At 44.8% G+C, this 14,861-nt stretch overlaps 1 protein-coding gene across 1 annotated transcript in view; it reads left to right on the top strand.

Moving 5' to 3' along the window:
- The first annotated feature begins 8,881 nt into the window (after positions 1–8,881).
- Positions 8,882–14,861, top strand: part of LOC119331078 — a 10,911-nt gene continuing 4,931 nt past the window's right edge. The window contains exon 1 of the mRNA XM_037604255.1: positions 8,882–9,358. Within this exon, the coding sequence (XP_037460152.1) occupies positions 8,949–9,358 (410 nt within the window). The 5' untranslated portion in view covers positions 8,882–8,948. The remainder of the gene's footprint in view (positions 9,359–14,861) is intronic.

Below are 14,861 nucleotides of genomic sequence, written 5' to 3'. Positions count from 1 at the left end.
GAATGAGGAGGGATTGTTGGGTCTGGTGTGTCAGCATGGGCCGGGTCCGACGTGGCGGACGTGTCCAGTCGCCCCCATATCCGCCCAATATTTGGGCTGGATATGAGGGGTGCCGATCGACACGGGCGTTTGAGGCTTGTTTGAGGCATCCTTCTGGGTCACATTATTGTGACAGGTCAATGACCGGACGGGCATGGCCGATTTAGGGCGCTCGGCTGTAGATGCTCTCATAGGCCTTCTCAAAGTCAATTTTGAAAACTACTCCACTCATTTTTTAGTACATCTCATGAATGGTATCATTTATGATTACTACTTCATCGCGCAAATTCATTCTTTGCATAAAAGTTGTTTGAGATGACCGGACGGCATGGCCACTAACCATGTTGAGCATATTAGTAGCCACTTTGGTGAAAATTTTGAAACATGGCCAGACGACGTGGCGGATATTTAGGAAACATGTGAGTCTATATTGCAGCAAAACAATCTTAACAAAATTAAGGCTGGATAGGTCAAGTTGATCGACGTGAAGACAATTGAACAACACCAATAGGTCAGACTTGATGACATCTCAGAAATTATGATAGAATTATGCCGGGAAGCCATAAGATCCTGCAGCTTTATTATGTTGCATTTGGAGCACTGTAACCCTCACCTCGTATTGAGAGAAAGGTGTTACGTGCATGTTGTTCTCTTCTATCATGACTTGTGAAATATCATCTATTCGACTCTCATCAAAGCTGAAATTTCTGTCCACTGATGCATGATGCTACTTTCCATGGCGTTTGCAAAATATACGGATAGCAGGATTAGTGTGCAATGGATACATATATAGTACCACCAGGTAGGTCTTTCAACAATCGGTAGTAGCTCTGCATCCCATCCCATAAGATACATACCGGGAGAACCCCAGCCTCCTCAGTGTTTAGAGCTTCTCGGCCGTCGGATCCGGCTCTTGATGTGTTCTCGGCCATCTTGTCAAACTCGTGGAAGATCCAGGCCGTTGGATCGAAGTGTGACACTGTGGATCGAAACAGTGCCAGAACTTCTTTCCACCGCCTGTAAATTTGCTGCCTCGACGAGGGCATTCTTGGGATTTCGCATGGTTGGGAAAGTGCCCAATATCGATAGGTTGGGCATCGGACCGTTCCCCTCCATGGCCCACCCACTCTCGTCTCTTCCCTGATTCCCTCCCAGCCCTAGCCGCCGCTACCCAACAGGCCCTGCGGCCGGCACCATACTCCCGTCCTTTCTAGCCGCCGAGCTTGCCGCCGCCGCTACTCTCCAGTCAGATCCGCCCCACCCTTCCTCCTCCCCTCCCATCGTTCCCCTCCCAAACTGTAGGAGTGGGTGAGGAGGTTGAGCCGCTGACCGCCTCCGGCTTCCTCTCCTCCCCGTTCCTCTCCGGCCACCGAGTTCACCATTGATGTTCCTCACTCCTCCTATCCATGGGATCTCCACCAGCCCTCCCTCGTGCTCAAGTGGTGGAGGGGCGACAGACAATGGTGGACGAGAAGATCCACGACCAGCCACCGACAGTCGTCCTATTGCTGCGCCGACCTGCACCATTTCTGCAACCTCCACAAGCCGATGTGCCTCGCCTCCCTCCTCTCAATGTTGTTGTCTCCGCTGCGATCGAAGCAACTGAAGGTCGACTGCTCCTCATCTGTCAATGGCATCCCCAAGCAGTAAGGTTTGTTCTTGCTCCTACCTACCAATTACTTCCCTACACCGCTTGATGTTGCTATTCCTCCCTCCACAGCAAGAATGTGGTGTTACTTTAAACGCTATTGTTGTTCTAGGTTTGATTATTTGTAGGTTTGCATGCTGCTGCTGCAGCTGCTAATGTATGCTTAGTCCATATGTATAATTGATTTTTACAAAGGCCATCCACAGTTTATGGCAGGAGACCTGGAGAAGAACAAGCAACTTTATCTGAAAATGGAAGAGCTAGCACCGATGAGCCCCAAACCACCTCCACGATCAAGTTCTACATGTAATTCACGGATAGTGGTATGATGCTTCACCTGCCTTTTTATTAAGATGAACATGCTTTGTTTTGTTAACTGAGTAAGGTATCTCAAAATAATTCTGATGGATTCTCATTTGGAGCTTCTCTAAGAGTCTAAGATGCGTTTGTTGAATAATCGTTCTTTAAAGATAGAAGTATTAGATATGCCTTGGCAATTTCTTTATGGTGTAGATTTATGTTATCAACATATTTGCTAACCACGAAGTTGATCTTAGTGGATATGTAAATTATTGTTCATTGAGAATGCTTCAGCTGATTTGTCGATGCAGAGTCCTAATTAAGCAAACAAACCTTACTCATCTCCTTCTCTGTAAATCATTGTATGCAGGTTGTTGGCACATCTTTTAACCAAGTCACCTCCATTGATCCTTTTGTTGACCGGCAGCTAGACCCAAGGTTAGTCTCTTAAGATGTTTGTTCATATTTTATTTTGTCTGTCACATGTATTTCATTGTAGCTTTGTGCTTTGCTTCCTGTCTATCTATATAGCTTATGAGTTGAGACAATTCCAAGTGTGATCAAATAGCTTGTGTATGTGCCTTGTAGCTCAAGGATCTTTCAAAATGGTTATTCATGTATGGTTGCGTCTGTCGGGCAAGGCGCGACAAGTCGTGCCACCTATAATTGAAGCATCGTTCATGGTCAGGCTAGAACTACATAATATTGCTGCTCGAACTGCAGCTAGCAGGTGCTTTTATTCTCCTCCTCAAGCTTCGGCAAGAATATACTACGCATATATAGTATCTGAGAAAGCATGACATGCCATAATTTGTTGTCCTTTTGTATCTTCATACACTGTATCTTCCTTTTTCATGACCCAAAAATAGCTGGGAAAGAATGACATCCATAATTTGTTGGGCAGCACTCTGCGCCGGTGCGCCGGCCGAAAGTTTCGGCCGGTCGCACCGCAACCGCCCGATGCCATGTGCGCACAGCCGTTCGATTGGATCCAAGCAAAAAAAATGAATCACCCCCCAGCTCTCTTTCTTCTTCCTCGGGCAGTCCTGTTCGGGGGAGCACGGCGCCGCGACTCCTGTGCCCTCCGGTGGTCGTCGGTCCCCATCCTCGCCGGTCTTCCTCGTCGTTGCCGGATCCTGCCCTCGCCGGCCATCCTCGTCTCGGTCCCCGCCGTCGCCGGCCGTCCTCGTCGCCGGTCGCCATGCAACAACTCCACCTGCGTTGCAGCTCTTGACGACGGCGGTTGTAGCTCGGCCGCCGCCCCTCTCCATTGATGCTCGCTGCAGGGAATTATGTCGATGGCGGTCGTCAGTCAATCAACGCCATTTTGAGTGGATGTAGCAAAAAACTTCACCCGTAGTAGCAAAAAATAACTACGGTTGCAGCAAAAATCAAACACCGTCGCCGTCTTCGCGAGGTCGCAACTCCGCCTTACATGGATGTAGCAAAAAAACTTCAGCGGTCGTAGCAAAAATTTACTACGGTTGCAGCAAAAATCGTCGTTGTCGTCGTTGTGAGGTCGCAGCTCCGCTTGATGGATGTAGAAAAAAGCTTAGCCGGTAGTAGCAAAATCCAACTACGGTTGCAGCTTTCCCTTGTTATGAAATGTTATTGAAGCTTTCTGTGTCTATGGTTGAAGATTTTTCCAATAGCTGTTGAAGCTTTTCTAGGTGACGGTTGCAACACTTATATACGCGGGTGGATCCGGCCATGGCAGCCGGCGAGGGAGCGCCTGACCATCGTCGATGGAGCCTGTGGTGGCCAGTCACAGCCCGATAGGAGAGGGGGAGGGGATGTGCGCGCGTGAAGAATGTAGGTAGGGGATGGATCTGGCCATGGCAGCAGGCAGCCATGGCGGGTGCGCGAGGGAGCGCCTGGCCGCCGGCGATGGAGCTCGTGGTGGCTCTGTCGCAGCCTGGGGAGGGGGAGGGGATGTGCGCGTGAGGGCTAGAGGTAGGTGATGGAGGCGGGGTGCGCGGGGCCACTGCGTATTGCGCGTTGGGCCAGCGTGGTGAGTGAGCCGACCGAAAGTTCGGCTGGTGCACCGCGCCCAAACTTTCCCTAATTTGTTTTCCATCCTCATTTGCCGGCCACTTATTATTCTTTTTTGTCCTTAATAAATTGTATCCTTTATTTAGTATTCTTCTTTGCTTATTCAGGTAACCGTAGAGGATGTTTAAAAAAGGCATCATCAATAGCAGAGCACTCTATTGTTGCAATTACAGGCAAGTACAAAATCGATGCCCACTTTGGGATCTCCCCTTATGGTCTTTCCTATAATCATAAGAGATACCAAGAGAAGCAATTGCTTTTAGTTGAAAAAAGTGGATCAACCTCCTCTGCTGCTCCCGCGGGCGACAGGGCAGGCCTCCAACCTCCTCTGTTGCTCCCGCCACCAGCCCCTGTCCCTCCTCTTCCTCCTATCCCCTTGCCGCCGCCCAGGCACGCCGGCGGGCAAAGCCTGCCTGGCGTGGGCGGCGGCGGGGCGCCTCTCCCCTTCATCGTTGGGCTAGCACGGGACGACCCGATCGATTGAAGGGGTTGGGCTTGTGTGGGGCACAACAGCATGGCGACGGGCGCTCCTGGCGGCGGCGTGCGGTCGGCGCGTCGACAATATGGTGGTGTTCTCACGGCGCGATATGGCGGCTGCGTCCAGTGCAAGATTTAGCGGCTGCGTGCGTCGACGGCCTCAAGTCGGATCTCTCTGGATCTAGTGCTTCAAGGCTGGAGGCCAGCGCAGGGTGGTGGCTTCGGTCGTTTTTCAGGTCCGATCCTCTAGATCCGGCTTGGCGGCCAGGTTCGGGTGCTCCGGCGGCCCAGCTGGGATGTTGCTCTTTTCTAGATGTCCTTCTCGACCCTCCTTTTTGAAGGGCTGAGCACGCATGGCAGTCTCGTCTCAATATGTTTTGGTTGAAGGCTCTTTGTCGGATCCGGAGCAGACAAAGGCTCGTGGCACGGGATGGAGACCACAGGAAACTTTGGTCGGCTAGCTCGATCCGGCATCGCCGACGGCTTTGGCGTCGTTACTCTCCTTGGAGGCGAAGGCGAGGACCCTCCTATCCACCCCTGACCGCCTCTCGGATGAAAGTCCAAAATCCGTCTTGGATTGGGCGGCGACGGTGCCTTGCGCGTCGTGTCCTCCATGGAGGCGCCATCTTGGGAGATTTGGGTGTTCGTGAAAGAGGTACTATGGGTGGTGGGCTCTGCGTGACAGTTGCAGCGGCAACGGTGTGGAGGTTGGCAGGAGGAGCGGCGTCGGATCTACCGCGTCGACAACGAGGAGTATTGGCGGCATGGTGCTGCTGGATCTCGATAAAGGATGTGTCTGGATGGACGAGCGTAGGGCAGTGGCGCCATGGCGGCGTCGACGGCATGCCTGACAAGGCTGTTACATCAGTACCCGCTCTGAAGATGGATCAGTGGAAGACGGCAGCAACGACCCATGAGAGTGGGTCGGACCGGTATGTGCCCTAGACCCCGTATGTGGCTTGGCTGGGGCCTCCGGCTTTATATGTTACGCTTACGTGAGAGGTCTGGGTATTCGGCTCAGCATTTCTGCACCCCTTCATCAAGTTTATAGGAGTAGCGACAGTTGTTGCCAAGATGGCGGATTCAGACATATTGATGTACTACTTTGTAAAATCGCCGCGTATAATTAATAAAATGGTTGCATGCATCTCCTAGATGCAGAGGCCGGGGGTCATCCACCTTTCAAAAAAAATTATCCCCTTCACAAAACTAATTATTGATGTAATGTAGAAGGTAAAAGGGAATAAAATGATCTCTTCCAAATACTTCAGAATACATGCTTCAGAACACTAATTATAGCTATAATATCTCTTCAAATTTAAGAGGAGCTTGGTACTATTTTTTTCTGATGGATTTTCCTTATTAGTAATGCTTTATGAGGATCATAAGATTTGTCTCTGATGGCTTTTATTACAAGTTCCCAACCATTTTGTCACCCTCCTATCCTATCATTAAAAATAGGACAGAGTTTCGCGATCAGCGACCTGGGGCGCCACTGACAATATTATCAGCTGGCACTCAGCGGCCAATGATGCACAATGGCACAAGTGACATCATTTTTGATTTTTTTTCTTTTGTTCAATGCCATTAAAAATTAGCGGGCTGCATTGAGCTTCTAATATTCATTCGATGTTTCAACTAATGGGTTTTATACTATGTATTGTCAGAGAATGGATTGCAGAAACATGAGAAAATAACTGGATGACAATAATGTTGACCTTTTTGGAGAGGAAACCGAACCGGAGAAGGCGGCAGCTGAAGAGCATGCTGCGAAAGTGAAGGGTTCTGGCAAGAAGAAATAATTTATGTTATTTTACATTCTTTCTATTTTGAAGATTGCCTTGAGTGTGAAAGATATTGAGCATGGACCTATGTTCTTATTAATAGCTCTTACTGCCTGTACCGTATAGATAGAAAATAGCTATCATTTCGAATGAAATGATAAGATTTCTTGATCTTCAATGATGATGTGTACATAAATAGCACTAAACTCGATGCTGCCTTATGATAATCTCATGGTGATGTTGAACTCCATAATGTCTTGCTTCTATCACATGTGAATGTTTCTTCTTACTTTTATTTTGTTATATCATGTTTGAGTAATTATGCTAAACCTGGATTAGTACTAACTCGAGCATTGCCTGCATAACCACAATGCTGGGACCGGCACCCTCGCGCCAAGACGCGTTACTGATTGAGTCTTCATTATGTAAAGAGAATCGACCGGCTAGTAGAATATCCGGTTGAAAACCGATAGAAATTGCATCTAGCTTACAGAGCGTTACCCCCTAAGAAGGTGCACGCGCACTTCAAAGCATTGGCTAAGATCCATTGAGAGCATTGCTAGTGAAGAATGAACCCTTGACCAGTTCGTAGCATTACCACGAAGAGGTTAGAAGTGCTTGACGCTGTGCATGGCCACTTCAGTGTTGGGGTATGTTCCTGATTCCACCCTGGAGTCACGACTTGTGCGTGACATACAAGTTTGGAGAGAATAACTTTAACTAAAACCAAAGAATCAAATTAAAGGTGACCTGATTATTGTTGGTTCGATAAGAATCAAAGAATCAAATTAAAGATGTTATCAAGTACTCCCTCCGTTTCAAAATAGATGACGCAACTTTGTACTAACTTTATACTAATTTAGGACCAGTCTGGCGGAAAATTGACATCTGAGCACGGGTGCAACGGAGAACTTTATTTTGAAGTTCAAAAAACGCAGATTTTTAAGGCTCGAAAAATTTCAAATTTTTGCGTGCATGAACATATACCAGTGCAGTATATTAGGCCAAAATTTTAGCAATATACTCCCTCCTTTGATAAATACAAGTCTTTTTAGAGATTTCACTATGGACTATATACAGATGTATATAAACATGTTTTAGAGTGTAAATTCACTTATTTTACTCCGTATGTACTCCGTAGTGAAATCTCTAAAAGGACTTATATTTAGGAACAGAGGTAGTACAACTTACATGTAAAAAATAAAAAGACAAAATACATGAAAATTAGAGGCTTGTTTTTTGTTGTTTTAGGGCCAAAATTTTTCCTTTTTTTGTGCAGCACCTAATAAAATGTATTATTGAACGAAATTTGCAGGTACTTAGACCACATGCATGCATTCTCATGTAAAAAAATCATTTTTTAATCTTTTAAGCACTTTTTTGGAGCAGTTCAAAATAAAGTGTTGTGTTGCCCCATGTTCTGAAAATCTGTTTTACAGTCTGGCTCACTGTACTTCCTTTAAGAAAGACGACCCACACTGGGTCCCCTACCTCGTATATTATCATCAAGGGCCGCTACCTAATAAACAGTTAACACTTAATATTGTGGTGGACAAAGAACCTAATTAGCTCCGTTCTCAAGTTCAAGCTAGCTCGCTGGGCTCGTGAGCTGAGGGTGCTTTAACTTTAAGGGTTTAGGTGAGGTCAAATTGTGGGTTCAAATGTCTCAAATGATTAACCAACAAAAATATTATGTAAATTTCCAACATGCATCCATAAATTTTCACTTCTCCTAATTTTTGGCCATCTAATTTTAAGTAGACTAGACTTGGCTCCCTCCATTCCTTTATGTAAGGTGTATTATTTTCGGTACTGTGACCAAGGCAGATGATTGTAGACAAGTTAGGACGAAATTACCTTTGACGAATTTGTTTGTTAGCGGCAAGTAAATTAGTTAGTCCAGAAAAGTTAGAAATACATGCAATTGCCAGAGAGATATTTTCCTTCTTTTGCTACATGGAGAGACACAAACAATCGGAAGAGAGATACTTTCCTTGTTTCTAAAGGGCTACCAATGGAATTATGAGGAATTAGAAGAAATGCATCTTACATTCTGAAATTTGATCAAAAAACATATACACCTTATATAAAGGAACCGTGGATTCCACGGAATGTTTTACAAGCAATATAGCCATTATTTTGTGCTATACACCACAAAAAATAAACAAAACTAATTCAATCTGACAAATTTTGCTTAAACTGAAAGATTAACCGTCGGCTACAAAACTGATCTTGCATTTACATGTTGGTTACTGGCTTGTCAAGAAACGAACTACTCGTAGAAAGTAGGCTCAGCTCGGCTCCACCAAACCAAGCCAAGCCAATCCGGCTTGATCGAGCAATTCTCTTTCCTGCCTTGGAATCTATGACGGTGTACATCTTATACTGATCACAAGGTGAACATTAGAAGGAAGGTATTTCTTTCTTTCGAAGGAAAAGCTAGGAACAGATACTTGCCTTGTGCACGTGAAGAACAAATTCTTGCCACCCACCCACATGGGTGCATACCGAATTAGTGCATCACCGATTTGAACTAGACACGAAGCCACCGGCCGGCACTGTTGTGGTGCAACCGGTGCATCTCCAATACAGAGGCGAGAAGAACTAGACACAAAGCCACCGGCCGGTGGAGGGAGGAGCTAGAAGCAATGGCGGAGCTCGCGTCGGGCGCCGTGAGCTCGCTGCTGGGCGTCATCCGCAACGAGGCCCTGCTGCTGGGCCGCGTCCGGCATGACGTGCAGTTCATCCAGGAGGAGATGGAGAGCATGCAGAGCTTCCTGGCGCACCTGTCAAAGAAGGCGCCCGGCGGTGGCGACCAGGACGAGCAGATGCGCACGTGGATGAACCAGGTCCGGCTGCTCGCCCAGGACAGCAACAACTGCATCGACATGTACCTGTACCGCGGCAACCCCGAGCTCCATCTCGCCAGGGGCGGCCTCCGGCGCTACGTCTTCTGGTTTCCCTGGTTTGTTCACAAGATGGTGGCGCAGCGTCGCGCGGCCGTCCAGCTGGGTGTCCTCAGGGAAAGGGCGCATGACATTGGCGAGCGGCGAACCAGGTACTGTAACACTCACTGCATTCTCAGAACACTATACTGTAGCATATTTGCCGCAATTAGCCTCTTTTATCTCCCAATCCATGGCAGACAACTAACAACAGAAATAACAATTATAGACAAGAGTGTGGTTTTTTCATACCCCTATGTAGCTACACCTTCTACCTACACCATTCAGTTTGCATCAACACCCATGCTATCCTCGTATAGAAATTTCTCAATTTTGTTTCTTCCGAACAAGACCACATTTGATACTAAAACTTTGCAAGTCAACTATACACAAGTGCCACTCTTTGTATAAAATGCTTCCGATCTTTTTGATAAAACATAAATTTGTCAAACTTCAAAATTTGAATGAGCTGTATTGTTTTGAAAAATTCCTATTACTCCCAGATTTCATACATGTCGCTTCAAAGAGTAAAAATATCCCACAAGTAAATTGAAAAGGAAACATCCATATAACGAAACAAAGCTTCGAATAAGGGTTAAAACATAGAAAATTCTTCAAGATACTAGACACGAATTCTTCTCATTGTGAGAATTCCAAATTATGTCAAGATATTCATACACGTTCTTGCATTTATCGTGAAGCCAAGCAAATAGGGCCAGTACTTGGTCACAGACCACAGTTCCCTACTTCCACTATGGTTGTTCATCAGATTCGAGTGCATTAAGGTATACCAATGCAAATAATTGTTCATCAACGTGAACTTGTACCATAAAGTGGTGACAGCACAGGATTGCGTTTCTCCACTAGAGTGTGTCAAGGGAATCTAGAGTGCCATCAACATATTCATAACCTAAGAGGCACATGGACACCCCAAGGTATGGAGGAACAAAGGGACATCAAGATGGATGGCAAGGGAGTGGCACAAAAGTGAAAATCTATTGATTTCCTTAAAAATGCCTCCCTCAGATGAGATGGGATGTTGAGAGTGTCAATCTGGTTTGTGCTCCATAGAACAATCTGATGCATCTAATGATGTTGATTTTGTATTATAAATATTGATATTTCTTCTATAAAATTGGTCAAACTTTATAAAGTTTGACTTTAGACAAATCTTATATGTGGATTAAAAAAGACCGGAGGGAGTACATGTAAAATGTTAATAAAGAAACTTTTGTTTAAAAGCAACCCAAAATACAAATCCATAGCACCACAAATTATTATTTTCCATTACCCTATGTCTAAAACATATATTGATAAAACTATGTATGTACATATATAATAGACATCTATAAGAATATTTTAATTATATTTTTGAGAAAATTAGGGACCAAATATTGTTTTTTCTTTTTCTGGAGTGGATGTAGCTCGCCTCCCTTTTGACTTTTTAGCGACTAGAATGAGATAACACCTTGTGGCGCAGTCTTTTCAACATCGGCTTTCTTTATCTTAAATTTTGACCAGGCTCTTTTATTGTCCCTTATATTTTTTGTGGGATATGTTTGGGATCCACAAAAAGTGACTTAAAGTTGGGGTAGGCTACAGGTGAAAGCCATAAGATCCCGCGACCAACTCATGGTTCGGGCACATGGATAGCTAGCTTGCACGCACCCCTGTCCATAGCTAGTTCGTTGGTGATACTCCAATCCTTCAGATCTCTCTTTACGAACTCCTCCCAATATCAAATTCCGGGTAGGCTAGAGGTGAAAGCCATAAGATCCCGCGACCAACTCATGGTTCGGGCACATGGATAGAAAGCTTGCACGCACCCCTGTCCATAGCTAGTTCGTTGGTGATACTCCAATCCTTCAGATCTCTCTTTACGGACTCCTCCCATATCAAATTCGATCTACCCCGACCTTTCTTGACATTCTACGCACGCTTTAGCCGTCCGCTATGCAGTGGGGCTTCTGGCGGCCTGTGTTGTATATGCCCAAACCATCTCAGACGATGTTGAACAAGCTTCTCTTCAGTTGGTGCTACCCCAACTCGATCTCATATATCATCATTCCGGACTCAATCCTTTCTTGTGAACACATACATCTCAACATACGCATCTCCGCCACACCTATCTGTTGAACATGTCGCCTTTTAGTCGGCCAACACGCAGCACCTTACAACATTGCGGGCCAGACCGCCGTCCCGTAGAACTTGCCTTCTAACTTTTGTGCCACTCTCTTGTCGCAAAGACTGCCAGAAGTTTGGCGCCACGTCATCCATCCGTCTTTAATTCGATGGTTTACATCTTCATCAATACCCACATCCTTCTGCAGCATAGACCCTAAATATCGAAAGGTGTCCTTCTGAGGCACCACATGCCCATCAAGTCTAACCTCCTCCTCCTCGCGCCTAGTAGTACTGAAACCGCACATCATGTACTCGGTTTTAGATCTACTAAGCCTAGACCCGTTCGATTCCAAGGTTTGTCTCCATAACTCTAACTTCCTATATACCATCGTCCGACTATCGTCAACTAGCACCACATCATCCGCAAAGAGCATACACCATGGGATATCTTCATGTATATCCCTTGTGACCTCATCCATCACCAAGGCAAAAAGATAAGGTCTCTATGCTGACCCCTGATGTGGTCCTATCTTAATCGGGAAGTCATCAGTGTTGACATCACTTGTTCGAACACTTGTCACAACATTATTTTACATGTCCTTGATGAGGGTAATGTACTTCACTGGGACTTTGTGTCTCTCCAAGGCCCACCACATGACATTTCGCGGTATCTTATCATAGGCCTTCTTCAAGTCAATGAACACCATATGCAAGTCCTTTTGCTCCATGTATCTCTCCACAAGTTGTCATACCAAGAAAATGGCTTCTATGGTCAACCTCCCAGGCATGAAGCCAAACTGATTTTTGGTCACGCTGGTCATTCTTCTAAGCGGTGCTCAATGACTCTCTCACATAGCATCATTGTATGGCTCATCAGCTTAATTCCACGATAACAATACAACTCTGAACATCCCCCTTGTTTTTGAAGATTTGTACTAATATGTTCCGTCTCCATTCTTCTGGCATCTTGTTTGCCCGAAAAATGAGGTTGAAAAGCTTGGTTAGCCATACTATCGCTATGTCCCCAAGGCCTTTCCACACCTCAATGGGGATACAATCAGGGCCCATCGCCTTGCCACCTTTAATCCTTTCTAAAGCCTCCTTTACCTCAGACTCCTGGATTCGCCGCACAAACCGCACGCTGGTCTCGTCAAAGGAGTCATCCAGCTCAATGGTCGAACTCTCATTCTCCCCATTGAACACTTGTCAAAGTACTCCCGCCATCTATGTTTAATCTCCTCGTCCTTCACCAGGAGTTGGTCTGCTCCGTCCTTAATGCATTTGACTTTGATCAAGTAAAATATTCCACTGGCGAAAAATAAAACTGAAGGGAAAAATATGAAAAGGAAAAATAATAAAATAATGAAAAAGGGTAAGAAACAACGACAAATAGGTGAAAATGTTTTTTTCAAAGACATAATAACCATGAAATGTACAAATCGAGGAAAATCGCATGAACACCACAATAAAGAAAAGTAAATTGGATAACAAACGAAGGAAACATTACAAAAGACATGAAAACCATGAAAACACTACAAAAGACAAATAGGTGAAAATGTTTTTTTTCAAAGACATAATAACCATGAAAATGTTTTTTTCAAAGACATAATCAGACTCCTTATGCAACAAAAATAAAAAATAAAAAATCATCATACAACATTATTACTATTAGAAGAAAAAAGAATGAAATAAAACAACTCAATACAGCCAGTTAACAAAAAAGTGGGAAAATCATCTTGACAATAATTTAGGATTTCTATTGGGACAAGACAAGTGGAACAAAGATAATGTCATGGTGGAATAATTCAAGATTGGTGTTGGAAACGAGAAATTACTATAACTCGAACAAATTACTCATGATGAAACAACTCAAGATTACTAAAATTCATCATGGAACATAATTACTATAAGAATAAAAGAAGTGGAACAAAAATAAAATCATCAAAGGAAAAAACTCATAATTACTAGTGACACAAAAAATTTGAAGGAAATTGAAGCTGTTGTAAAGCAATCCACGATTACCGGTGGGAAAATTCATCTAAAAAGGAAGTTGTCATGAATATTCAAAATTAAGTGGTGCCGAATACACTAAAATAAGTAGAACAAAAACCATTAAATACAGAAAATATGTGAAATAAAAATTAGTACATAACAAACAATAAAATGGATACAATACCTATTGTGAAATCAAAAAATTAAAAGAAATGTACTCCCTCCGGTCCTAAATATAAATCTATTTAGAGATTCCACTATGGACTACATAAAGATGTATATAGACATATTTTAGGGTGTAGATTCACTCATTTCTGCTCCGTGTGTAGTCGCTTATTGGAATCTCTAAAAAGACTTATATTTAAATATCAACCTCTGATAATATAATGAACAGTTACTACTGAGTTTACAGTTACTGGTAAGAACTAGTAAATGAGGGGAGGAATCATATGCTACTACTGTAGATAGCTGTGCAATTGGCAGCACTGAGATGAATACCTAGTGATAAATGATATGACAAACTCTCGGCTGAAACTGACTATTATAGCTAGTTAGAGCATCTCTAGCAGACCCCTTAAAATGCACGAAACTGTAAAATTACCGTCAGTTTACAGTTTTAGGCGGAAAAAACGACCGGAATAGAACCTGTAAACTACTCCGACCTGTAAATTTTTTTAAGAGGCGCGGAAAATATCCCGGCCAAATCCATGAAAATAAGGATTTGAAGATCAACCCAAGAACGACCTATATACGACGAAAGACCGTTGGCGGAAATCCAACGGCCGTCGTAACCTTCATGAATCGCTTCCGTTCGCCTGTCCCCGGCCCCCGCGCTCATCCCGACCACCGCAGCCGCCGGCCGCCATGCCCAACCATCGCATGAAGCTAGCTAGCTAGCCATCCGCTCGAATTGCTAACTAGCTCCGCCCGCTCGAATTGCTAGCTAGCTAGCTAGCCAGCCTCATGCGAGTGTCGGCCGCGAACGGCTCGGCGGCGGCCGTCCGCTCGAATTGCTAGCTAGCTAGCTAGCCAGCCTCAAGTGTCGGCCGCGAATGCCTCGGCGGCGGCGGTTGCTGCTGCAGTCGGCACTGCTGCTGGCTCCGGCCCGATCGCACTTGGTGGCGAGCACGAGGAGATGGTCATGGAGGCAGGACATGCACACACCGAGGGGACGGAACTCGACATGAAAGCATGAGGAAAAAGATGGTATATTTAGAGAATATTCTTTTTTACGGGTTGATTATACGGGCTCTGTTTGCCGCAGCTAAAATCAATCCTTATAATGCATTTTTCTCGGCCCGTAAAACGCTTATACGGAACGTAGTTTTAAAAGATCTGCTAGAGATGCTCTTAGCCACCGAGCGACTATTTTGTCACATAATATAATTATGAATATAATTTGCTTTAAGTTGTATATACATGAACATTGCGAAAACATTGTCAAAACATGAAGCCCATTCCCCCCTCGTCCAGAGTCTTACCTAGATAAACCACCACACG

Source organism: Triticum dicoccoides, chromosome 7A (assembly GCF_002162155.2).
Source record: "Triticum dicoccoides isolate Atlit2015 ecotype Zavitan chromosome 7A, WEW_v2.0, whole genome shotgun sequence".
NCBI classification, from domain to species: domain Eukaryota; kingdom Viridiplantae; phylum Streptophyta; class Magnoliopsida; order Poales; family Poaceae; genus Triticum; species Triticum dicoccoides.
This window is presented reverse-complemented; position numbering and strand designations above follow the sequence as displayed.